General features: G+C 43.2%; 1 protein-coding gene across 1 annotated transcript; it reads right to left on the bottom strand.

The window, feature by feature from the left end:
- Window positions 1-67: 67 nt before the first annotated feature.
- On the bottom strand, window positions 68-22,470 carry paplna (papilin a, proteoglycan-like sulfated glycoprotein). The gene is given in 28 exon segments (XM_063907993.1): window positions 68-762; window positions 1,140-1,315; window positions 1,728-1,836; window positions 2,044-2,171; window positions 2,293-2,439; window positions 2,579-2,630; window positions 3,518-3,645; window positions 3,763-3,921; window positions 6,418-6,886; window positions 7,377-7,503; window positions 7,578-7,662; window positions 8,002-8,185; window positions 8,499-8,579; window positions 8,727-8,877; window positions 8,964-9,032; window positions 9,034-9,141; window positions 9,757-9,961; window positions 11,680-11,806; window positions 12,071-12,194; window positions 12,458-12,630; window positions 12,725-12,805; window positions 13,323-13,446; window positions 13,675-13,805; window positions 13,915-14,017; window positions 14,130-14,190; window positions 17,567-17,670; window positions 18,216-18,277; window positions 22,372-22,470. Coding segments are annotated over 27 exon segments (3,624 nt in total). The 5' UTR covers window positions 18,273-18,277; window positions 22,372-22,470; the 3' UTR covers window positions 68-601.
- Window positions 22,471-27,216: the final 4,746 nt, after the last annotated feature.

Genomic DNA, 27,216 nt, shown 5'->3' with positions numbered 1-27,216 from the left:
TCGTTGAGCGCCACCTTGTGTCGGCAGCTGGAACATCACACCACACAAACATCCAAACCAGTCGGAGTTTTTATCAAAATATCATTTTTATTATCAAATAATTACATAAAAAATAAACATCACAAAGAGAAAATACAACCCGTGATCAGAGAAATAATAAATGACTTTAAGAAAAGAGACAGCTGGGAGGCGATGAAGGTAATGATGGGTCAATAACTTAGAGTTTGTCACTTTCAACAGACTTTACATTTCAGTTCAAGCCCCATTTCCTTGTATTTAGTCCGAAATATTAACGTCCTGCTGAGGGTTTTGCACCTATTGGAGACCAGATTTAAGAACGGAACGGGACAAAAAAAACAAGGAAGACGATGAGTGTGCAAACTGTGATATAAATACTACGTGACTCCAAATACAGAATACAAAATAAGAAAGATTTAAGGCCTTTTTTGATATTCAGTGTACGAACAGACTCCGTCCCTTCTTCCTCTCGTGTGATGCTGCACCCGCCGCAGACAGGACATGTCTTTACGTCCCTTTTGTCAGAAGTTCAGTGTTTTTCAAAATGCAGTCCTCCCCTCCTCGTTGTCCCGCAGTGTTTTTCCTACCAGAGCTTTCGGGACCTCTTGCTCCTCTGCGAGTGGCGGGTGCAGGTGGCGCAGCAGAAGCGGAAGTAATAGGGTCTGGAGCAGAGTCGGGATTGGACAACCAGAACGCAGTTAGACAGCTCGGGCTGGTCCACACACTCGGGGGGGACGTCCTCATCTGCAGCGGGAGACCGGGCTTTAGTTTCACACACAGTATTTTAGTTTCTGTAGTCCCTGGACTATCACCCTTAAACTAGTTTAATTTAAGTAAATACAATCAGTCCAAACACACAGCACTGGAAATCAACTTCAATGTTTTAACGTCTAGCGTAGGTCGAAGCAGCTCCGGAACCGAAGCTCTCACACTTTGTTTTTATGCTTTTTTTGTTCCCCTGCAGGCCCAAGATATCTAACGTGGGAACAAAAACAAAGCACTGGAAGATATTCCTGTTACTGGGAATAATATTCTGTAGAATACGTGAGGCCTCTGTCTTTGTCTCTCATATTCAGAAACTATTCTTTTCATATAATTGACCCCAGCTGACCCCTCCTGACCTTGCTGCGTGTGTTTGGTGACCCGGACCTCGGCCACGGCGCTCACAGAGTAGATGCCGGTGTAAGCGTTGCAGGTGTAGGTCCCCTCATCTGCGGGCGTCACGCTGTTCAGGATCAGACTGCCGTCAGAAGACTTCAGGACGTGATGGCCGTCCGGGCGCACCGGGACGCCGTTTCTGCAGCGACAGGAGAAGAGGAAATAGATTTGTGCATCTCCTGTTGATGCTTTGGGTTCTTATACAGAATTCAAATGTATTTGACATTTGTATTCTGTCATTTTCAGCAACTTTAAGTGAAGAAAACAATTATTTTTAACGTATAAAAGCAATATTTCTGAATGCAATTGTTTTAGTAGAGTGCTTTATTTCACATTTATCTAATAACGCTTTCTGAGAAACACCGCAGGAGGCAAAGTGTTTCTTATTTCTCTGATTATGTAACGTTTATCATCCTAAATATATTTATAATCTTCCTTTGAAAGATAAAAGTATTCCACATGTGTGTCTGAAACAGATCTTAAATATATCAGAATCATTTTAAAGTTAAGCATTAAGGATAAATAGCACAAATACTTGTGTGTTTTCTTACCTGGACCAGCCGATGCTGACGTTGTCTCCGGACACGACGCAGGGCAGCAGCGCCGTGCTGCCTTCAGAGACCTGGATGTTGTTCGGAGCCGTGGTGATCTTCAGGTCCGCTGGACAGAAAACAGAATGAAGACATCAAATAATAATTCTGAAGCTTGATTTCATGAGACAGATGCACTGCCCTCTGCTGGTGACTGCGTGGAGTTACAGCCACAATAAACACCTGAAGACAGCAGATAACATCATCTGAATGTAGTGTGTTTATGCCGTGCAGATTCAGAGTCAGATCTGCCCCTTACACTGATCGACGAGCTCACCTTGCACTTTGAGCCGCAGCGTCCTCTGCTCCAGTTGCTGCTGAGAGGAGGCCGTGCAGGTGTAGAGAGCTGAGTCGGCGGAGCGCACAGAGACGATGCTCAGAGAGCCGTCGAGGTGCTGGGTGAACCTGAGACACGGGAAGGGACATCATTTATTTACTGCCCACTCATGTCCCTGATGCCCTATCCACCCCAGTATCGGCACGTGTGCACCCATAACATCATGTCTTATATCAGAGCCATGCTGACCGTGGGTCGCTGAGCGTCTGTCCGTCTTTGGTCCACCCGATGCTAACGGCCTGCTGGGCGGAGCGCGGTGCGATGCTGCAGGACAGCAGGGCCGTCTGACCTGAACGCTTCTCCAGCAGAGAGGAGCCCGACCGGTCGATACTGAACCTGAGAGGAAGCAGAAAATATAACTCAATCAGAGGCTGTTTCAATATTCAGAACCGTGCAGACTTCATAGACTAAATAGGTTTTCATTTGGGGTCTTTAATCTGTCATTTCTCGGCGAGAAAGGGTTTTTTTTTCTCACCGAGGGACGGGACCATCTCCTGGCATCAAGGTGGGAACCGACGAAGATCCCACTGTGACACAAACACACACACACACACACACACACACACATGTAATCATGCATAAAGGCGTCTATTATACTCCAGGGTCAGCTTGTTCTGACACAACCTCTGACATCACCATGACATCAGCACCGCGGGTTTGGGGGTCTCTCGACTGATTGGGGTTAGAGTCGGGCAGAGGAACGTCTCACCGAGTCTGAACCCAATTACCCGATCAAACACCGGGCGGGGGGAGGCTTTTTCTGAGATGCTCTCTCATATCTTGAAACATGTGAAGTTTATTGGACTTTTAACACTGTGTTTAATGTGCCAAAAGAAACACAAAGGTACATTCCTTTAAAAAACCAACAAATAAGAAGGTATTTTTTGGCTGTTTTGCTCCTTAACATGTTTTCTTTCAGACTACTGGAATTACAACACGCAAAATACACAATGAGGGTTTTATTTCACAACCTTTGTCTATTTGTATCTGCAGATTTCTCCTAAAATCATCGAGGCAGAGCATTCAAAAAAGCATCATTTGCATATTTAAACAAAACATTGCAGAAAACTTGTAATATAAAAAGTAATCCTCTCGATGTCAGGGATGAAGTGGGGAAGTTTCATGCTGATGTCTGCCAGTTAAATGTTGTACCCTATTCACCTGTAGTGTGTACAACATACTGTATCTGTAAAGGCCGTGTTCTGTCCTCCTCTCTGAGCAGCTGTCCGCTTTCATTCCTCTCTCTACCCATTCACACCCATTCACACTCATTCACACACTCATTCACACACTCATTCACACACTCATTCACACACACTTTATCACTAAAAACATGCAGAAAAACCTGGCTTTATCCAGCGTTCAGATGTCTGTTTGGTTCTGTTTGCTGATGTTCAATAGGACAGCGCTCTACCTGAGACGGACAGGTAGATGTAGCGGTGATCCCTCTCCTGCTCCCGGGTCGCCACGCACAGGAACCACCCGGAGTCCAGCTGAGTGAGCGGGCCGACCAGCAGGGAGCCGTTGGGCTGCTGGTGATGCCTGCGGAACATCACAGCAGTGGGAGGGGGTTAATCACACACACTGAGCACGAGTGTGTGTGTGTGTGTGTGTGTGTGTGTGTGTGTGTGTGTGTGTGTGTGTGTGTGTGTGTCTCACCTGCGTGTGGACAGGGGGACTCCGTCTCGTCTCCACTCCACCTTCACAGTGGAGGACGGGGGGGGGCTGACTCTGCAGGGCAGCACCACGGTCTGTCCCACCAACGCCTCCACCGAGGAGGGGTCCGACTGATCGATGCTCACCCCCCCCAGCGTCAGGCTGAGGACAGAGAGAAAGAGAGGAGGGAACAAGGAAGGAAGGAAGGAAATAAAGGACAGAGGATGGGGGGGAGGGGGGGTAGAGGAGGAGTCACTTTATGCTCCACTGTTGGCTCTCTGATCACCAAAGCAAACATAAAGAGCGCCCACAACCGGCTGCAGGTCAGCAGGAGGAAACAGAGGCATGCAGCAAAGAGGGACAAACGATGCAACTCCCCCCCCCCACCCCCAAACAGCTGCAACCATCAGACCCAAGTATCTCCATTAAATATTTATCTGATTTTCTGCCCCCAAAATAAGGGAATTTACAGCTTTTTATTTCATATTTATGTTTAATTGATTATCGTTAAATTGATCAAACAAGAGAATTAAAAGCATCACCTGGGATTACATCACCACTGAATTAAAATAGACCTTTTTCAGTATTTTTGGAGGATTTATCAACGAAAGGATGATTCTATAAAATGTTTATTGGACATTTGTTTGTCACAAGTTGAATAAATAAGAACATAAATATGATTAGCAGCTATTTTGATCATCATTGCAGTTATTCCTTTGAGGGAAAAGTGTTTTTAAGATCTTTAAAACAGATATTAGTCCTCTCTCTATTTTTTTGTTCTTATCAAAGAGACGATTTTCCCAATTTTGAGTCACAAAACAAGACATTTAGAGACTGGGACTACTTTCTGTTATTTTATGCACCAAATCAGAAATAACAAATGCAGCTGATATTTTTATGACTTTTCTATAAAAGATATTATAATGAATCAACTTTTTTGTGGTCCAGAAATAAAAGGACATTAATAATGAATTAAAATGTTAGTTGCTCCCACAAAACATCTGAGCCATCAACACAGAGGAGAATGTTCCCTCCACCAGAAGAAACCCAGTGTTCCCAGTATGGAAGAAGAGGAAGCTAAAACACCAGACTGCACAGAGAGGACGACACACACACACACGGACAACAGAGTGACGCATCACAGCAGAACCTTTATTAGTTTAACCACAACACAGAGACAACACAGGGGGGGGGGGGAGCACGACACCACCAAGAGGAACTCCACACACACACACACACACACACACACACACACACACACACACACCCCGCTGTGAGGTGAAGAACTTCTCCAGACTTTTAGTCCAGTTTAAAAAGAGAGACGAGGTGAGAGCGAGAGTGCGAGGAGCTGAAGCTGCAGAGCGGAGGATCTACTTTATGCTGCGTTACAGTCGGAGTCGAAATGAAGTGCAATTCAGGTGTTGATTGCTAAAAATACACACACACAGAAACACCTCTGACCCTAAAAAAAGAACGCTGTATATTTTCAATTATTTTCACATTTTTTGGGGCATTTATTTTGCATGACATTACCGTGTCCAGCTTCCTCATAACATTCTTGAACATTTAAAGGGCTATAACTAACTTAGATTTGGTATTTATGGTCGGGACTAAACTTCATTAAAAGATTCAAATCAGTAAAAGTAAAAAAAAAAAAGAATTACAATTAATTAATTAATAATAATTACAAATATTAGTAATCAGTCAAATAATTGAATTAATATCAAATATTTCAGTTTTAGGATAGGGGCAATTTCGTCCTCTTAGATAATGAGAGCTTAATGTGTAATGTTTAGATTTACTACAGGAAAATACTCTTTGCATAGCCTGTCGTTCATTCTTCATTTTATTTCACAGAAAGGAAATCCGACTTTAAGGCGCTTTAATTTGACTTTTTTTAGGAGGAGCTCTGACATATTTGATCTATGACTGTCTGTAAAGCAGCAAGAAATAGCTCATATTAGCATCACATGAATAATGTGCGTCTACACACTGAGAGAGCATGTTACACAGAATAAAGCGCACGCACACACACACACACACACACACACACACACACACACACACACACACACACACACACACACACACACACACACACACACACACACACACACACACACACACACACACACACACACACACACACACACACACACACACACACAGATATATAATAAACTCTCCTGCAGAGTTACTCTTTAAGTTCAGGTACACACTCAGTAATGAATACATTTTACTGAAGACATTTAAACGTTGTGATGGCATGAATTGAATAATCTTGTTATTATTTTGAAAATGTTTCTGCATAATTCTACAGCTGAGATTTCTTTGTTCATGCAATCACCGCTGACTGGATCCAGACTGTGCAACGTCAAACATTGCATACCGATTCCTGAGGCTCTGTCTGATCTGAGTTAAATAAATGCCTCTCCTCTGGATCTGCAGGAACCCTGGTATGTTTTCTGTCATGCATGCAGGATGTAAATATGTAAACATGACAATAAGATAAACAACTTCTTCATCTGATTTTAGGACGCTCGTGATCTCTGTCTGTGTGGGGGGGGGGCGTTTCCTTCGTCCTCAGATCGGGGCTCCTTCAGCAGGACTAAGAGACGAGTGGAGGTGGGGGGGGGGCTTCTCGCCAGCCGGTCTTACCTGGCTGCGGGGCCGGTGTGCTGAGCGGCGGTGGCGGGGGAGGAGGGCCGGCGGCCACGGAGGATCCTGGCTCTGTGGGCCTGCGTGGCGGCGCTGGTGGCCTGTCTGCCGGTGGAGCCCCCCTGGACCGTGAAGATCCTGCCCATGTCATGTGACCCAGTACCTGCGGAGCCTCCGGACGGGGGTGCAGAACCAGCTCCAGTTCCAGACGTCCTTCCGCCGGTGGGTTCCCTCCTCGGCGTGGCCGGTGCAGCTGGGGCTGGAGGCGGCGCCGGGCCCGTCTGGCTCGGGGTCGGTACCGTGCACGCCCTCTGGCAATCGGCCCGGGTCATGAAGTTGTTGCTGTTGCCGTGGCAGCTGCCGAACCAGAAGTGCAGGCACCTGGAGGTCAGCACGTCGAAGTGGTAGCGAGGTGTCCAGCTGCTGCAGGAGCCGGCGGCGCGGGGCAGGGAGCAGAGCGAGCGTTCGACTGTTGGGGGGGGGGGGGGGGGGGGGGCAGCATTCATTATATATGACTTTATGCTCAGGATGTTGCATTGTGGGAGGAGCCTGATAATCAACATCTAAGTTACAAACAAACAAACAAACCCTTTGAGTCCTCTGCTGGAATCTGCTAAATTGACAAAAAATATTGTATAGCTTCTTAAAAAGTGAGTGAGGGACCGGACTCTGGACTGTTCCCCTGATTTATTTATCATTTAAAGATCATTTGGGACAGTTTATCCATTTGAGAGATAGATTTCAAAGATAAAGATTGGACTTTAATCTTTTCCTATCTCTATTCTATCCGAGCATTCAAAGTCATTCTTATATTTACTTCTCAAAGAGTCATAGCTGGTGAACCATGACCTTTCCCTAAACCAGAATGATGTAGCATGTTAGCATAGCATACCGGTTACAACACAGGGTATTCAAACCCGTACTCAAAAAAAGAACATGTGAATCAGGGGGTTTCTTACTGTGGTTGGGGGGGTTGGGGCAGCTCTCTCCGTTGGGCCCCCCTGCAGGCGTGGTGCGGTCGTAGCAGCACCCGTAGGTGGTGAGTCTGCACTGAGGGGCGTTCTCCGTGGGGAGAGAGGGAGCCGCCTGAGGGACAGAGAACATCAGAAACAGAAGCATGTATCCCCATGAATAAACAAACTGTCCGTGTGTCGTCTTACCGTGGGGGCGGGGGCAGAGTACTCTGCACAGCCCTCCCTGTTGGGCCCCTGTGCCGCCGTCACGCCGTCCTGGCAGCAGCCGTAACTGAGAACAGGACAAGGCACAATAAGACACTCTGTCCTGAGACAGCAGCAGGAACATTTCTTAGAAAAGCTCGGCCCCTTTGGGTCTCTCTGTGGTCAGAACGGGAGGGTGAAGCCAGACCATGTGAGGTCAGAGGAGCGTTACGGTGACACCCAGAGTGACCGCAGAGGACTGACAGGCTGCAGCTGACACCGGTTATTATCTGTATTCATTATTATCGTCTATGAACTCACACAGACTTTAGAATAAGATCCTACAGATTTTTAGAGGAAACAATACTGAAGAAGATGACAAATATTGTCCGAGGTGAATCATAATTTAATGTTCAGTTTAGTTTACCTGCTCTGTCTGCAGTGAGGCTGCACAGCAGTGGGGGCCGGGACGCGGGGGCAGCCCAGCCCCTGGGGGCCCCCGGCTGCAGTGCGTCCGTCGGTGCAGCAGCCGTACGGAGCCTGGCTGCAGTGCAGGGCGGGGGCCGAGCTGTGGGGGTCCTGCACCGCGTTCGTCTCCGACCTGCGGGCTGCTGCACAACCAAACAGAGGGGGGGGAGGATGAACACATTGTACACACACACACACACACACACACACACACAGGACCTCAGACTATGAATTCCTCCTGCAGGACGTCACACACTCCTCACACTCCACCGCTCCAGAAACATTTTAATCAGGCCAACAATCCCCCTGAAAACACGTCAGGCCTCATAATTAGTGCTGGGGGGGGGTTATATCAGCAGAGAGGGACTGAGGGGGGGGGGGCAGATACTGGGCTTGAGAAACTATTCATTCAATTCAAGTTCCCCCAGAGAGCAAGGGTCTTTTAGAGAGTGTAACCTGTGGACTGGTCCGGGGAGTACGGCTGGAAAACAGTCTGAGTGTTATCGTGTCCTCGTGGGTCCTGGATGCTGGGGACCACTGCACACACACACACACATACACACACACACACATACACACACACACACACAGTCAGTGGACTGTTCATCTTTCCGTACACGGTGTAAAATAAAGAGACAGTGTGTAGCAGGAGCTTCATCTTGTAGCTGGTGCAGCGTGCCTCACCCTGGGGGGAGTAGCAGGACTGGGTGTTGCAGCGCTCCACGGTGGAGGGTTTGGGATGGGCGTTGCATTCGCTCACAGGGTATAGGTTCCTCTCGCGGTCCGAGCAGATCACCTGACGCTCCCGGGACCCGGATCCACAGCTCCTGGAGCACTGAGGGACAGAACAGATCAAACAGCGTGATCCCCCTCTGTTCACAGTCACGTCACATCAGAGCAGGATGTGTGTTTTCCGCTCACCAGTCCCCAGTCTCCGGCGTGCCAGCTGATCAGGCGGGTGCAGGGCGGCTGGGTGCAGGGCCGGGCGGCCGGCGGGGCGCGGCAGAGCGCTGCAGGAGGCCTCCTCCAGCCTCATCCCTCCGGACCCAACACAGGTCACATCCCGGGTCTGCTCTCCTGACCCACAGGTCACCGAGCACTGCAGCACACATCAGGCTTTAAGGTTCAGGCCGGAGGAGGTTATGTGTTTAAAATGCAGCTTGTGTTTCTTGAGAGGTTGATGTCTCGCTCAATGCACTCGCTGTTAATGCACATATAGCTGCTTTAAGGGGTTAATTATGCATCCTTGGTTTTAAATCTAAGACTTTAAGTCACAGAGCTTTCACACATTCATTTTGCTGCTCAGAGAAGATCTCTTTTTTTGTTACGTAACACTATTTCATCTTTATTGACCTCTCCTCACTTTCCCCAGGTCATCAATTAAAGCTCCTTTTTCTAATGACTCTCATTGTGTGCTATGGAGGAAGAGAGGGTGTGTCAGACGGGTACTCAGATCATCTGTTAGGTTCTTTAAAATGTATATTCCAAAGGGGATCAACCTGAAAGCTCCTCGACTGAAACTGTCTCATTATTACTTTTCTTGTTGCTGTAGCTTTTGATCAAACCTTTCATATCTTATTATCAGATCATATCTTGCCTGAAGTGAAGCGCTGCCTGAAGAGACTTAAATAAAGAAAATAGAGGAAAATATAATATGTAAGTAAAAAGTCTGATTCCATTTCATTAATCGTGTTTAGGTCTGGTGTTCTCTCACCGCGCTCCACCGGCTCGCTCTGTACTCGGCACACTTCTGCATGTTGCAGGTCTGCAGGGAGGGGGGGGCCTCGGCGTAGGCGGCACAAACGGCGTCCTCCACTACCTGGGGCCCCGCGGCATCATGGGAGACGCACTGCACGCTGCGCACCTGAGAGCCTCCGCCACAGGTAACGGAGCAGGTGTTCCACTCTCCGGTCTGCCAGCTGGGAAGAGAGACAGGAAACAGAAGGGTCCGGACAGGAAGTGACAAAGTGTTTCATTACGAGATTGTAGAGGTTTACTTTGAACTGTTCCTATGTTTTAGAAGTTTTCAAATCTGGAAAACTGTCCATTTTTTCAGTAAAGGACTTCTTGGACATGTTTTAAATGTGATAATTCTAAGACGTATAAATGTGTTCCATAAGAAGAAGTATAATGAAGCCTTTTGTACAAAATAAATGAATAATATCCATTTATTCTCTCCTCTTCTTGTCTCTCTGCCTTCCTTATTTCCTCGTTCTCTTTGCCTTTATATTTTATCCTATTTATTTGTAATTCTTCATTATATTAAGATGTACAAGGAAAGGATACTAAGGATACAGGAAGACACAAACACACACAAAAAAAAAACTAAAAACAACTACAAATAGAGGCGAAACCTTATAAAGCCTGTTAGTTTTTGCTAAAGGAGCAGTGTTACGGCCCATTGCCTCATAATCCACGCTGGATTAAAGACAATAAAGCAGCTTTAGAACTAAAACTACAACCGGAAAGCTCATATTTTATCTCTTCCCCAGCTCCAGGACACACACACAGCTCAGTTTCACTAACATTTACTGCTGTTTTTCTTCAAATTGAAACATTATGAGGCAAAGAATCCAACATCTCGGGTTTCTGAGTCAAAGAGCAGGAAATACCAGCGGCTGCAGCCCCGGATATTTACTACCAACCCACCCTGCACGGCCACCTTTGACCTCCAGCACAGCAGCTGCACTAAAGCACGGGGACGGGTAGTTCTACAGTTTGTTAGGGAGAGCAGGCAGCGGCTCAGGATCACTGAAGAGGTGGAGGAGGTGGAGGAGGAGGAGGATAACTTTGAGGGAAATCTGGGATAAAATCAGTGCTGATTTCTGAGCCTGGAGGAACAGAGGAACAGACTTGGTGCTAGACACAGAGGCTACTGAGTCAAACACTTCCGAGGGGAGATCAATATTCATTACGTAATTCTATAAAATCTTTGTTTCCAAGGTGTCAATGTGAAGGATGGGATGGAACGACAGGCGGACCATTATATGTTAAAGAATGTGAATAATATCTAGAGAAAAATATATTTGCCAAGATTAAATTAGTACATTTACAAGAAGAAAACTAAGATATACTTTTATTAATTTCCAGTCTGTTTCTTGTAAAAAATGTATTTAAAAAATCAAATTGCTGAGAATTTTAATTATTTTAAACACAAAATTCATGTTTTTTCAGATTTTTTTTTAATGCAAATGTATGACTTAATTATCTTGGAAAATATTGACTTGTTTTGTTTTTATTTTGTGAGTTCTTTTGTTTTTCTCAGCCACATTCATCTCAGAAAATATCAAATGTTTTCCTCATAAGTGAATAATTCTCTTGAATGTCAGGGAAAATGTACAAATAGAAAGTGCTATTAATAAATTACACAAAACATTTTTTATAGGCATATCAATAACGCCTTTATGGTTTAGATCTCCCCCGGTGTTTGCAGTCTACGGTACCACTAGGTCTATCAGAGCCTGGTTACCTGAACACCAGCGCTCTGGGTCTTAGAGAGGGGCTCCACAACTGAGGAGGGTACAGGTACGCCATCCTTCAGACATCATAAACAATAATACGGTTTGCCTGAGAAAAAATCTGTCAAAATCGACATAATTGTCCCGTATTTTCTGGTTTAATGTGCATGTGTGTTTACCTGCGGGTCTGGGGGCAGGTGTGGGGGTTGCAGGTGCGGTTGGTCTGCGGCCTCGGCAGAGACGCACACAGGTAGTCGGGGTACGCCTCGTTATCGATGGTGCAGAACACCTGACGAGACTGGGAGCCTGATGGAGGACGAGAGGGAGAGAGGACTGATATATATTGTCAATTAAGATGCCTCTCATACAGGAGCAGCCTCTTATAGAAAATGTCTGTCTTTAGAATATATTTAATATACTGTGTTTGTTAAGCTGTCCTTCGAAAAAAAGGGTTACTCGACTGGTAAATGCATTTCATCTGAACCATTATCATCCCTTCGTCTTACCTATTTTTAAACCAATGTTTGAGCTAATGGAATACTTTTAGTTTCTGAAATCATTTAGTCTGACCTGATCCACACTCCCTGCTACAGGAGGACCAGGATCCAAAGCTCCAGTAGTATCCCTGTCTGGAGCGTCCGTTAGGAAGGTAGAACTCGTACTCCACCCCCTGGTTCGGCTCCTGGCTGATCAGCTGAGAGGAGAAGACATTTACATTAAACATTAAGCTGCTTTTGCCATGATTGAGATAAGATTTCCTATAAAACTCTTTAAATACTGACGAAAGGTTTCATCGTTGGCTGAGGTGTGGGTGTGTGGATGAAAGCAACAGGGAAAGAAGCAGAAACAGATCTACAGAAGTAAAGCTTGTGTTCCTAAATGCTACACACCGCCTTTAGGGAGAGATTTGGAGCTGAATATTTCCCGCACACATAAGATAAATGTATGAAATCTCACCTCCACCACCAGGGGTTCCGTGGTGGGTCCGCGCCCGATGATGGTCTCGGGGACGTTGTCTCCCTCGGCTCCTCTCTGGTAGTACAGCATCGTCCCGGCTACTGGTGTCGCTCTGGAAAAGTCAATCACCCAGTGTCCATTGAGGTAGTACTCCCCGCGCAGGTTCTTGATCGCTGCACAGAGGAACCGGTCAGTGTGTGCGGGATACAGAGAGAGGGATCTAGAAGCTGCAGAGGTCTAATCCTAAAGGATGCTCCTGAGTCTCACCGAGGTAGTTGCGCGTGGCCACGGTTTCTCTGATGCTGATGGTGGTCGCTCCAACAGGGATGATGAACATCTGGTTGTAGCCTGAGATGAAGTACATTTATTAACACATGCAGTAAGAACTACCCAATGCCTTAGAGGAAATAAATCAACGCATGCTCCAGGAAGGATCCTTAAACAGATCAATTACTAAGAGCCCTTCATTCAGACGAGTTTCAAAGACGCATGCGTGTACTCTCCAAGCTCCTAAAACACCCACACATCTATCTTCATGATTCATGTCCTATCCAGATTTGGAATAAAGATAAATATGTGGGTAAAGTTTGACTTATTTCATCTTATATGCTAAAATCAGCTTTTAATGAAATTTGAGCCGAGAAATTGGCAATAAATTTGGTAAATCTTTACTGATATTAGATCTATGATGTCGAATGTCATAATTTAGTTGGTTATTACTCGCAAAGAAGAAAGAAAAACAGCATGCAGTGCCATCATTACGCACATTTACCTCTGGGAATTAAGGGTATATATTTTTAAGTGATCGTCAGAGGGACAAATTATAATCTCTGATGTCGAATAGGGAGGGTAAAGAGCAGCGTACCTGTCGGCAGGTCCCGTACAGAGAAGCTGTTCTTCACCTGGGAGCAGGACTGACCATTGCCCCCACACTGCAGGCAGGGGTCCTCCTGCTGGGCCGACTCCAGCATGTTGTCGCAGCCCAGACGCTGAGCAGGGAAGCATACGTCAAGAATCAAAGGAAAAGTACTCGTAGTCAGAATCAAATATATGAAATCGATCCTCCCAGCTGGTAAAAATGAGTGTAGTCGAATAAAAACAACAATATCAGCTTCCAAAAGTACAACAGTACATCTGCATTTGTGTGTGTGTGTGTGTGTGTGTGTGTGTGTGTGTGTGTGTGTGTGTGTGTGTGTGTGTGTGTGTGTGTGTCCTACCTTGCAGACTCCCTCCACACACACGTCTCTGCGGCCGGGGTGACACGGCGTCCCGTCCACCACGGAGCTGCGGTGGCGGTAGAAGAAGTTTTCTCCTCTGGGCATGCAGTTCAGCTCACAGGGGTTCTCCGCTGTCAGGCACAGATCATGTATATAAAGGTCCACTCACAATTCAACCTCCTTCCTGTCACACAGTCCAGGAGAAGCACATTCTATGCAAAAACAACAACTCCCGCTGACCTCCGTAATAAGGGAGCCACGTGTAGAGTTTCCCCTGGAAGTCGGTCCCGTCGAACTTGGTGCATTGCTCCTCACGGAAGTCCTTGGATCCCTCGGGACAGTCCTGAGGGGGGGTAAGGAACGTTTATTTCATGTTCCAAAACTTATTCAAACATTTAGAATACATACAAAATATATAAGATAAAAAGCACACATCCAGTCAACGGTTTGATCACCTGGATGTTGCAGGTGCGGTAAGACTTCTCTGGTCCCACACAGTTGTGTCCTCCATCGGTCCTGAAGGCAGAAAACTAAACATTAATAGGAGTGTTTTTGTTTTACAAATACGACACATTGATCAAGTTGGGAGACAATTAAAAACAAATATTTCAATAATGCGGTAAAGGCTCCAAAAGCCCTGGATCCTACATTTCCCAGAATGCAACAGGATTGTATTTTTTGATTTGAAAGATCAACCAGTAAAAATGTGTTGAAGGCATGAAGCACATTGGGTGTCCGCCTGTCACATCGCCATGTATAAAACACTTGGTAACAGCCCCCTCTGTGTGTGTTTCTCTCCCATTAAGTCTTGATGGGTCATCGTGGTGACAGTTAACGAGCAGGTGAGGCTGCAGCAGAAATAACAAGTCCCAGCTCTGACAGTAAGAGTCGTTCCTCTTTAGTTCCCGTCTGTAATAATCAGAAAAACAGCTCTCAGCAACAGCGTCTCACACACACACACACACACACACACACACACACACACACACACACACACACACACACACACACACACACACACACACACACACACACACACACACACACACACACACACACACACACACACACACACACACACACAGCTCTGAAGGCACAGACAGCAGGCTGATAACTCATGATTTAGTCACCTCTAAAGTACCTGCCCTGCAGCTCTGAAAACAAGACACGCTCCGGTCGGCACGCCAGAACTGAAACTAAAACATGTCCGAACACTCAGACAACATCAGGCCTCAACCTTCACCTGGGAGTGGAAAATAAAACATTAAACACTGCTTTTAATTCAGGATGATGCATAAAAGAAAGGGGGAGTCATTGATCGCAGAGAATTAAATCAGATTAGCGCGAGAGCTGGAAGAAGGACTGAGGGTTGTAACTAGCAGTAACACCACAGTGTGGGAACGCTCTGGTACGAGTACAAGTATTAGCATCAAAAGTACCCATTATGCAAAAAGGCCCGTTAAATAAAGTCATTATATTATTGAATTATTATTATTTATAGATGAAGCTGGAAAAATACCTTATTTTATTTATAATATTGATTTAGAAAATATATAATAATACTAATAATAAATAATGAGTCAGAATAATTCATTTTAAAATAGAGAAAATATATATATATATATAATACCTGTATAATAACAATTAACATTAACTAGTGATGCATTAATGTGTATTTCATTTTAGTTTTGCACAGCTGGAGCTAACTTTACTGACCAGGTATCTAAATCCATTTCAAATATATCTTTATTAAATGTTGTCAAAAAAGGTATAACAGGTTTCTAAATTTGAGTCACCTAGAAGTATATGAAAGTGGAAAACTCTGCTAAAGTAAAGACTGATTATAGCTCAGGTAAAGTCAGGTACTTTTACGCTGAATTAAATGTTGTGCAAAAGGGGAGTTCCTGTGAAGCAGCTGATGAGTCAACAGCTGAGTAATCCCTGTGTTTAAAGGTGAGATTCTGGCAGACAACATATACCCAGGTTCATCCAACTGGGTAGAAGCGAGCCTCATTTCATCATTTCTTCCCCTTCCCTGTAATTCATCACTCAGTAAAAACTCTGACTGCAGGGACATGTTGGAAGTAAGGCTGTAACTATGAGTCATTTTACTGAAAACCATTTTCACAATCAAGTGTTTGAGGGGATTTTCATGAAAGAAATCCAGAAAAGGATGTTTTTGCTGCTGATTTTCTATATTTTGTATCAAATTAATGTAAAAATCACGTTTTTTTTAACCTAAAACAAGACATTTAAAGGTATCCTCTTCAATATACCTGAGAAACTTGGAAAATAATCAGTATTTGCAGCCCTAAGACAGATCATTAACAACAGCTGCTTATCTGCTCCAATACAATATGGACTTCCACAACTTAAACACCACCACTGCCACGTCAATCTATCAGGATGAAAGTGCATTTTCCTACACTTTGCCATCCCTGAATGCAACAACATATCAGACAACTGTTTGGACACGTTAACAGGTTAAAATGTTCTGCCTGGCGGGAAAAGATGATAATATTTGTCCTCTTCTTATTAATTATTGAATTCCATCAGAGTTAATGCCCAATAAAAAAGGCACACCTACATTCTTCAGAGGGTTTGCAGCCAGAAAAACTGTAAACAAAGCAGATTATTTTCTGACTGTGGGGTTCAGGAGGAAACCAGAGCAGCAGTGATCCTAAACGGGAGGTCAAGTACTGTTGTTGTAGTACTCTTAAAGCTGGGGGAGGCAGATTTGTTTTGGAGAACATCTCTGATAAAATGTCAGCATTATAGTAATTGAAGTGACTTGAGAGAGAGAGCTTTTGTAGTAGGGGAGCTCTGATCATTATTAGCCTATATCCGTAATATTAGTATTATCCCTGTCCATCCAATCACAACAGAGCCGGCCAGCTAACCAATCAGTAGAGACCCTAAACACTGATATGAACCTGAAAATGAGCAGCCTCTTTAAGCCAAATGTACGTTGTTGTGAACTATGGAGAAGAACGCCATTCAACCCCACTTCAAAACATCCAAACCATCCCTTAATGCTGGCTGTGAATGACTTGAACACACCACTTCCCCTCATGAATAGGAATCACTTTGACATGAGGCAACACGCAGGCTGGATTCCAGCTATTGAAGCCCTGAACACAACATTTACAACGTGAGCTGGCAACCCTCCGTCCTCACCCTGTGCTGTTTGGTATACAGAGTTTACAAACAGGACAATGAGAGGACAGAACTGCATTCAAACACATTTCCGACTTTTTGTTCAAAATTATCACTTTTTTCCTAAAAGAAAATGACTTTTCAAAAAGAACGGGACTTTTTTTCTAAATGTCGACTTAAAAACTGTCTCTCTATTTTCTCATCCTTCTAACTCCTTCTTCGTGTGGCCCTCATCATCTTCTTTTCAAAATTCACACTTTTTGTCTCCTATTTTTTTGTTTTGATTTTCTTTTCAAACTTTTTAAACTTCTTTCGAAATTTCAACTTTTTTGAATTTCTGTCTTCAAAATCAGACTTTCTTTCAGATTTCTGCATTTTTTTCTAAATGTCGACTTTAAGAAACTTCTGACTTTTCAAAATTCACACTTTTTGTCTCCCAATTTTTTTTCCTTTTGATTTTCTTCAAAGTCAAACTTGTTTCCTAAAAGATCTGACTTTCTTTTTCGAAATGTCGACTTCCCTTCAGACCAAAAACTCAGATATAAAGGTTGATTTTCCATCCACTCCTCTTTAGCAGCCCCACCCAGAGTAGCAGAGACTTGTTGAAGGCCCCTCCCTGCAGACTGTTCTAGACCTGAGAAAACCCCTCCTGACGTCAATGTTTTTCTTTCTCCATGGAGATACAGACACAGGTTTGCTGATGCACATCAAACAGGTATGGATGGAGGATGGTTACCTGAGGGTGAGGCAGCGTCGGCTCCTCATGGTCAGTCCTCCACCACAGCTCCGGCTACATTCTCCATACGGACCCCAGGTGTCCCAGTGATCCACGTTGGGCACCTGAACGCCACACAGCAGTGAATACATCATCACAACGTAAACAAAACTACAATTATAATCCATGTTCAATGATTTGCCTTCACTTTATTCATCTATGACTTGATTAGTCCAGACTTTTTGCCGAGGTAAGAATATACTTTGAAACATGAGCAAAAAAGACGGAAGGAACATTATTGCCAAGAACAGGGAATAAAAAGGTGGACATTTAAAAAGGAAAATATGCATTTGAAGGGAAATGTAGGGAATAATCGCCAACTTTCAAAATGTGTCTCAGACTTAAGGAATAGAAAATTAGAAGAGAGACAAAAAATACTTTTCATTTCCATTTCAAAATCACAATGTTGAAAATGATGTTAAAACATTGCAAATGAAGTTCAGATTTAAAGAACAAATCAGCACTTCTAGTATGAGGGCCAGGAATAAGGATGAGATTCAACTACTGCATTGATTCTATCTTCCAAAATCAGATGCATATCTCAGGGTGTCGGCTTTCATTATGTCTTATGTATCGTGACTAGTTTCAGTTTTAGTCACTGGGAGTTTACCGAGAGCGCTGGAACCAGGAGCAGCTGGAGGATCAGCAGAGGCAGGAGCGTCTTCATGGTTCCTGGGAAAGAGAAATGAAGAGGATGCATAGCGAGTAAAGTCACTGTGATGGATGGAGACTTTTACACCGGGGGCGACAAGTGGAAACACCAGTTACATAAACACACCGGGATGATGGAGGGCAGAGAGAGAAGGTCTTCCTATCCGATGCAGAAACATTCAACACAACACAAATAAAAAGTTCCGCCTCAGTTTTATCTCACAGGTTGTCGCCCTGCAGCGTCATCTGAAATATTGCCAAACTAAGATATAAATCAGAGTGTGTGTGTGTGTGTGTGTGTGTGTGTGTGTGTGTGTGTGTGTGTGTGTGTAATGACTTAGTGTAAGTAGATCATCAGACTGGATACTGACTGAGTACACTTGTGCAGCAGCATGTTCTGTGGTTTGGTCTGCAGCCAACAAACACTGATCAACACCTGCATCAGTAAACAAGAGTAATGCATGATGAGAATGAGCAGGTCTGGAAGGACAATAAGTATGTAGTATGTTAATGCAGAACAGTTACATGCATGCAACTCATTAGCCACTACTCAGGAGCTCCCTGTGGCTCTGACACAGAAATGATAACGCCAACATTTTATACAACCTGATTGTGAGTCAATCCTACAGAAATCAACAGACCTTATGGCTGTCAAAACATGGAATCGTTCCAACACATGGTACGTGATAGGCTAAGGGGCGGGACATCTCTAAGCGGTTGATCAATCACAGCAGAGCCGGCCAGCTAACCAACCAGAGCAGACTGGGCTCTGGTTTCAGACAGAGGGTGAAAAGAGGATCTGCAGCACAGGCAGTATGAGAAAAATAAAGAGACACTACATACTGATATACACCTGAACATCAACAGGAGAGGACTCTTTAAAGTAGAGACGCTACATACTGATATACACCTGAACATCAGCAGGAGAGGACTCTTTAAAGTAGAGACTCTACATACTGATATACACCTGAACATCAGCAGGAGAGGACTCTTTAAAGTAGAGACTCTACATACTGATATACACCTGAACATCAGCAGGAGAGGACTCTTTAAAGTAGAGACTACATACTGATATACACCTGAACATCAGCAGGAGAGGACTCTTTAAAGTAGAGACACTACATACTGATATACACCTGAACATCAGCAGGAGAGGACTCTTTAAAGTAGAGACTCTACATACTGATATACACCTGAACATCAGCAGGAGAGGACTCTTTAAAGTAGAGACACTACATACTGATATACACCTGAACATCAGCAGGAGAGGACTCTTTAAAGTAGAGACGCTACATACTGATATACACCTGAACATCAGCAGGAGAGGACTCTTTAAAGTAGAGATTCTACATACTGATATACACCTGAACATCAGCAGGAGAGGACTCTTTAAAGTAGAGACACTACATACTGATATACACCTGAACATCAGCAGGAGAGGACTCTTTAAAGTAGAGACACTACATACTGATATACACCTGAACATCAGCAGGAGAGGACTCTTTAAAGTAGAGACACTACATACTGATATACACCTGAACATCAGCAGGAGAGGACTCTTTAAAGTAGAGATTCTACATACTGAGATACACCTGAACATCAGCAGGAGAGGACTCTTTAAAGTAGAGACTCTACATACTGATATACACCTGAACATCAGCAGGAGAGGACTCTTTAAAGTAGAGACACTACATACTGATATACACCTGAACATCAGCAGGAGAGGACTCTTTAAAGTAGAGACTCTACATACTGATATACACCTGAACATCAGCAGGAGAGGACTCTTTAAAGTAGAGACGCTACATACTGATATACACCTGGACATCAGCAGGAGAGGACTCTTTAAAGTAGAGACTCTACATACTGATATACACCTGAACATCAGCAGGAGAGGACTCTTTAAAGCAGAAATAGACCTACTTGTAAAGTGAGTAGGGAATTTAGTGTAAACTTTTTTCTCCAGAGATTTTTTCATTCTTTTTTTGGCTCTTTAGGTTAAGGATTTCACATTCCTTGGAAGAGATAACAGCATGTATTTAAAGACCTAATAACACGCTGAAATGTATTCTTATAAACTACTTAAAGCCACACCTTGGTAAGGAAAGTCTTCTCATGAACTCTAACAGCAGCTTTATAATCTCCCTCCTCCGTCTCCTCCTTTAATTGCTGAACTGAGCTAAACATGTTTCCTTTGTTGCATGTGGAGAGGCTGTTTGTTTGTTTTTTTCCGGAGCAAACGGGGGTTTCCTGCCCCGAGAGATCTTAACCACCCCTGACCCCGTGTGCAGGGACAGAAATATCCTGCAGCCCTGAACGCACCACAGGCAGGAAGACAGGGTCAGAGGGATGCTAGAGGAGAGACGACAGACAGACAGGTCTGATGTGTCTGCAGAAAAAACGCCCAAAATTGGGCAACTTAATGGAGTCATGAGAGGGGGTAATCTTCTCTCTCTGCCAACAATTTTAGACAGGCGAGGTGAATCTGATAACCATAGCTGCCATAATCATTATTCTGTGAGTTGTTTAGTCAGTAAAATGCCCGAAATGTGTGATAAATGCCAACTTATCCAAGGTATATCATCTTCAAATTACCTAAACTGAAATACATAAGGTACAAACTGATGTAAACTGAGAAAAAGAAGCAAATCTGTACATTTGAGGAACTGGAATTGATGAATGTCTGACATTTTTGCTTGACAAGTGACGTTAAATCATATATCGAATGACAAAATAGTTCATGTCCATGGGCGAATCCATTACTTATCTGAATCCATCACTTTTGTCCATGAAATGTCAGGAAAAAGTGAAAAATGTCCATCCCAGTTTGTCACATTTCAAGGTGAGGTCTTCATATATCTTGTTTTGTCAGTACATACCCTAAAATAATCACTTTAATGCGATATCAAATAAACTAAAACAGCAAATGTCCACATTTTAGTGGCTGAAAGCAGCAATTCTTGACATTTTTTGCATGATTCAATATATTTCAGAGTTTTGCAATGACTCTCTTCAAATAAAGTGCATTTAAGAAGACTTCTGAACATATATTCCAGACAAAGTAAACAGGGTCTTTAAATACGTAAGGAATACATTAAAGAAAGTCACGCAAAGCAATAAAACCCACTTAACGCCAACAAATCATTACATGTCAAAGGGAGAAAACTGAGAAAGACGTGCTTCTTTTGTCAGATAGTTGACTTTAATTCCTAATCATCCAGAAAAGACTTTGTCAGTGAACTCTCTAACAGATGAATTGACTTTAATCTGACTCATTATCCTCTCAGTAAGTGCAACCCAAAGTCTTTTGTGGGTTCCCAGCATCCCTCGCTTTTTATTGTACCAACTCAATAAGCCACTCGCCCCGGGCTGCACAGCTTCATCCAACAAAGTAAATAACTATCACTCAGTGAGGGAGGGCAGGCGGGGGCTTGTTTACTATTGACTGGCATCTACAGACACTATGCAAAATCATCAGTGGATAAATGGATTGATGGACTCATTTGTCAATCATTAAAGTCCAATTTCATGCAATTTTGTCCGAAAATGCATCTTTATTAGCCTCCATCTGTGAAGAGATCCAGGTTTTTCTGTCATCATATTTAAGTGAATATATTTGGGCTTAAACTGAAACAAGACATCTAAATACAATAACATTGGAATATGAGGAACTTGGATGGACTTGTTTTACTATTTTCTGACTTAAAGCAGATTTTTTAACAATGAAAATAATCCTTATTTGCAGAAGTATATTTATGGTATTTCTTTTTAAAAACTATATATTTTTGGGACTATGTTGTTTAATTTCTGTCCCCTAAAGTGTCTGTGCTGGCTCCACGATGTGGTTCATTCTAACTTTAATATCTCTATATTATATTTAATCTTTAAAGTTAGTTTTTTTGGCTTAATGTCCGTTTTTTACACTACAGTTAAGCCTTTGAAAAAATCCAAATGTGTTTCAGTCAATGTTTAAAAACTAACTTCTCCTACAAATCATTTCCTCTAATGATCCGTCATCCAAAGTGCACTAAAGCAGTGTTTTTCCCTAAAAAGAAAGTCATTTTAAGTAAACCTGACCCAAGAAGAGCACTCCATGAAATCGTAGAAAAACTCACCGGGTGCAGAGCCTCTAAAGTCGGATTCAGTGAGTCCCAAACCCCGGTGTGTTTTCTCCGGAGCTCCGCGCAGCTTTGAGGGGAAAGGTGCGTCTGAAAGGAGCTGCGGCGTCTCCTGGATATAAGAGCGGGGTTATCTCACTCCTGTCTGTCTCTCTGAATCTGTCTCGCGTGCAACAGGAAACCAATAGGGAAGGAGAACAGGAGAAAGTCCCGTCTGTTGTCGCACCTCCTCCTCCTCCTCCTGCGGCAGCCTGTAATTTCAGCCTGTAAAAATAACAGTTAATCAACATGCTCGCTTGTTGCAGGGTCCCCTCAGTTCCCCCACTGGGCTACATGTCATTATAATGTTCTGTACATGTAATACCAGGGTGAGTTTCCAAAGGGATGAATGTTTTGGGTCAAATGAGAATGAAAGTTATTTTTAAGCTGACTTGGGGGGGGGTTACACGCTGGGGACACGCCCCCTTCAATATTTAGACTACTTGTATTTGTCAACTCCAATAAAAACACGATTTCTAAAAGATGGATTGCATCTACTGCATTTTGGAAAACAAGTGGAGTCACACTTCCAACCAGAACTGGAAACAGCCTTGATGCCAGTGATTTAATCCTCAGCACAAACTAGCCAGGGGGTAAACACCACTGACAAAAACATGAGTGGTTTATTGGACCTCCACTTCTTATTCTCTCACTCTACCAATTGCAATGGATTATTTTATTTTGTATATTTGCAACACTGCTTTTTATCTGTTTCACCTGTGAATCGTTTTGATTTGTGAAGACCGGTATATCATGACACCTCTATTTCCACCATATAGTGGCAGAAGGAAACCCCAGAATGCAGGTAATTAAGTGTCTGCCACTCAAATTGTCCAGATTGTGTCCCATTAATGGTGAAGCAAACTTAAGTAAACTTCCATATGATTATTTAACTTACACAGTGTTTTGTTGACATGAGTGCAGCTTTAACGCTTAAGGGGAAGTTTTTATCCAATGATGGAGCGAGATGAAAAGTTGGTGCATCAATTTTACATCATCAGGGGATATTTGTACCAAGTTCTGCAGCAATTGATCCAGGAGCTGTTAAGCTACTTAAATAAAACACAGAGAAAAGTTGAAGTCAGAAATAGTAGGACTCATTCGATTCTATTATATGTTATATGCATTCCTGCTCTTTATTTTTGCAACATCCAAATCTAGCACTGTTTTATTCTTGCACTTTTGTATTTCCCCTCGCACTATTTGTGTGTTGCATTGTGCTTGCCAACAACTAGACAGTATATGTTCTTTGCATATAACAATACAGCTTTTTTAATCTATGATTGGAGTTTAAAAACAAAATAAATCCATCCCTGAAGTAAACCTCTCAATAATTCATACACACAAAGGCTCATCGAGGAAACTGACAATATAATTGCTACATAATCCTAAACATGTTAAAAACTGCATGAGAAAAACATAGAACAGTAATTATTTTGGGGTTTAAAGAGGAAACCGCTACCAAAGCTGTGTTTAAACATTGACCAGTATATTTTTTCCATAAAGATTTCACCCTATGTTCTCTCTTCTCTTTCGGGGGTGAGGTTTTTCTAGACATTCCCACTGGCTTCTAAAAACAAAACACCCAAAATTGAAAATTATGCAGCATTATGTGATTGTGGGCTCATGTTAAAAAAACACACACACACATCTTGGGTGTAATGTGTACTTGTGTTGAGTTTACTTTCCACTGTTTGATTGAAGGAAAAAAAGGGTGTGAAGCAGCAAGCTACCACACTGGCTCCAGGGTCTCTTTTCTTTACATGTGAAAGAACAACAGTTTTGAATGCCAAAAGTGACAACAAAACCCATTCAAACCACATGTCTGTTTATATCGTTTAACTGAGAGATAGTTTCCATTTTGGGGCCAGACTGCATGACAATGTTTAAAATTCTGTGCATTTTCTTAAGGAGAGGAAAGTCAAAACCAAAATACAAAGGTGTCTACTGAAGTTTAATAGACCATCAAACATTGAGTTAGCTCCTGAAGTCCAGGGTGCGATTTGACAAAAAAACAGAGGGGGGGATGTTTTTTTTAATTTATTCATAGACAAGAACATTGGACTTTTAACTTGCATAACTAGGGAGAAAAAAACGCAAAAAGTAGACAGGCCCTTTTTTCGGGTCCGTGGATTAGTCCCCATCACAACATGGCAAAACTTTTAATAACCCATACATGGATTTCTATTCAACGTCACAAAAACATGCGTAAGCACTAACAGGCAGAAAGCACCATAGAACAGCATCAATGCTCTCCATGAAAAGACCCTCCAATTAACTTAAATCAAACACTCAAAATAATTCACTAAATAGCACAACGTGCTGTCAACACTCAGGGACAGGTCTGGAAAACTAGACAAAGTAAACAGTCGGCTCTGGTGACAAATTTGTGGTGGCTTTTTCGTTTTTCCTATCGGGGCATTGTCTGCAGCATTTCGGCCCTCTTCTATCCACAATTCTGCAAATGGGTCCTGTAAAGTAAGATGATATGCTGCTCTGAACGCGTTTCATGTTTGGTTCAGCGCTGTTTTTCCTGCGAAGTTCCCGCACAAAAATGTTACAATGTTTTTGTCTTCGATGACGTTCAGAAATATGCACCGTCTGCCAGAAGGCTGCTGAATAGCCTACTCTGATGTAAAGACACTGAAGATCGTTAGATTTCAAGAGTTTAAGTAGGCTAGCAGTTAAGTTGCATTCATCGCTATCAAGGGGGGGAAATCCTTGTCCCCACCGGAGATAAAAATAATTTAGCAGAGGTAGGGATAGGAAAACCAGAGGGGGGGAAATCCTCACCATCCCCCCCTACAAATCGCACCCTGCTGAAGTCCAATCAGTCCCTGGAGAAAATCAGCTATTTAAACTCAAAGCAGCAAATACTGTACAAAAACTGCTTGTGCAGCGTAATCCATGCATTTTGTAGCATACTTACCTCAATATATTTAGAGTTTAGCGCACAAGCTTCCTTTCGTTACGAGTATAAAGTAGAAGTACTTTCTTTGAGCCTTTAACTTTGAAGAAATACATAAAACGGGTCAGTTTGCATCTTGTTTCACCTTGAATCCTTGAAACGTTGAGTGCCTCCAGCGTGAAGAACCAAAATCTGCAGGAAAGTCTTGATGAAGTAAATCGGGGCTGCTTATAACTGTATAAAACATGCATTACCAAACCCTCAAACAACAGAAAAAGCTTTAATAACATTAGAAATAAAGACCATACAAGAAATGAGACTTTAATTCTAGGCCTCGGCACACCTATAGTTTACATCCTACATCTGGCTACGCTAGTTAGCATAACTTGTATAGATAACCTTTAGTTATAGTTGCTAGATAACTGCATTACCAACCTTAAAAAAGTAATAATGATAGAGCATTTGGCATACCACATTAAGAAATATACTTATTTGTTTCCTGGCTAAGAGTTAAATGGGATTGCTACCACTCAGAAAATATGATGCTACAGCTACGAGATGATTAGCCTAGCCTAGCACAAAGAGAACATGAGGGGGCACAGCCAGCACACAACCTCCTGTAAAACTGAATTACAATCTTACTGTTTTTAAAATATATATTTTAAAAGAGGTATGATAATTAGCTTAAGAGACAGTGGTGTGATATTTTACTTTGGACAGAGCTAAGTTAGCTGTACACTTGTTTCCAGCAGGCTAATTTTAAGCTAACAGACTGCTAGCTTTAGCCTTATAATTAGCTTACAGACGTGGTGGTGGTGTCTATCTTTTGAACCCATTTAGGCAAAGAAAAAACATGTTGTGAACTGTTTTCTTAAAGTTAAAGTCTCTATTTTAGTTCTTGAAAACTAGCCTACATCCCAATATGTATATTAAGGTTCAATAAACATCAAACTGCAACTTCATTAATGTGCAAAAAAGCCTTCCACACGAGTGATTTTCAGTTTCACCAACCTGCTCATCTGCAGGATTCAACTTTATTGGATAAACAATAAAACACTGTTTCCTGCAACCAAGATGGGGGGGGGGGGGGGGGACGCAACGACAACCTTGAAGGGGCACAAGGTTGAGCGTCAGAAGGGATGATTAGGTATTTTAAGCACATTTTCTCCACCTCCAAACACCAAAAATAGGTGACCACCCACATCTCCTGGCCACTGAAGAACCCCAAACGAATATCACCACATAAAATATTTACAGGGACAGCCTGGCCTCCTGGCATGCTGCTGATTTAATTATAGAAACCTAATGAGCACAATACCTTATGCATCTTGCATTAAAAAAAAAACTCAACCAGAGTCACATTTTCCACATGCACATTTCTGAGAGACCTCGACTTTTGATTCCAGGTCATTAAGTCTAGCCGCTGCTTTAAAAGGGGCCCTAAACCACAGGATATACGTTTAAATTACTAAGCTTTACATGCTCGTAGGTTAGACAGCAAAAAACACTTTCTATATGTTAAAGAAACATCTGTGCCCAGTTTAGCCTTCAAGTCCACCCAGTATTTAGTATATGTTTTTCCATCTTGAGGGTCTGGTGTAGTTTCCTCCAGTTCTTGCAGGTCACATCCACCTCCACTGGAGTTCCCGTCTCCCTTGTGGGTGTTCAGAGCTGCCGGCTGAGCTTCTGCGCCTGCCTCTCCTTCGCATTGAAGGCATGTTTAGTGTCCTGCAGCTGATCTATAATCTCCTTGGCCTCCTTCATCTCCACGGCTAGCTGGTCGTACTTCTCCACCAGCTCCTGGTTCTCCCTGCGGAGCTCCACCACCAGCTGGCCCAGCTCCTCGCTCTGCTTCCCGCAGTGCACCTTCAGCTGCTCCATCTCCGTCAGCGTCT

The sequence above is a fragment of the Eleginops maclovinus genome, chromosome 19 (assembly GCF_036324505.1).
Source record: "Eleginops maclovinus isolate JMC-PN-2008 ecotype Puerto Natales chromosome 19, JC_Emac_rtc_rv5, whole genome shotgun sequence".
NCBI classification, from domain to species: domain Eukaryota; kingdom Metazoa; phylum Chordata; class Actinopteri; order Perciformes; family Eleginopidae; genus Eleginops; species Eleginops maclovinus.
This window is presented reverse-complemented; position numbering and strand designations above follow the sequence as displayed.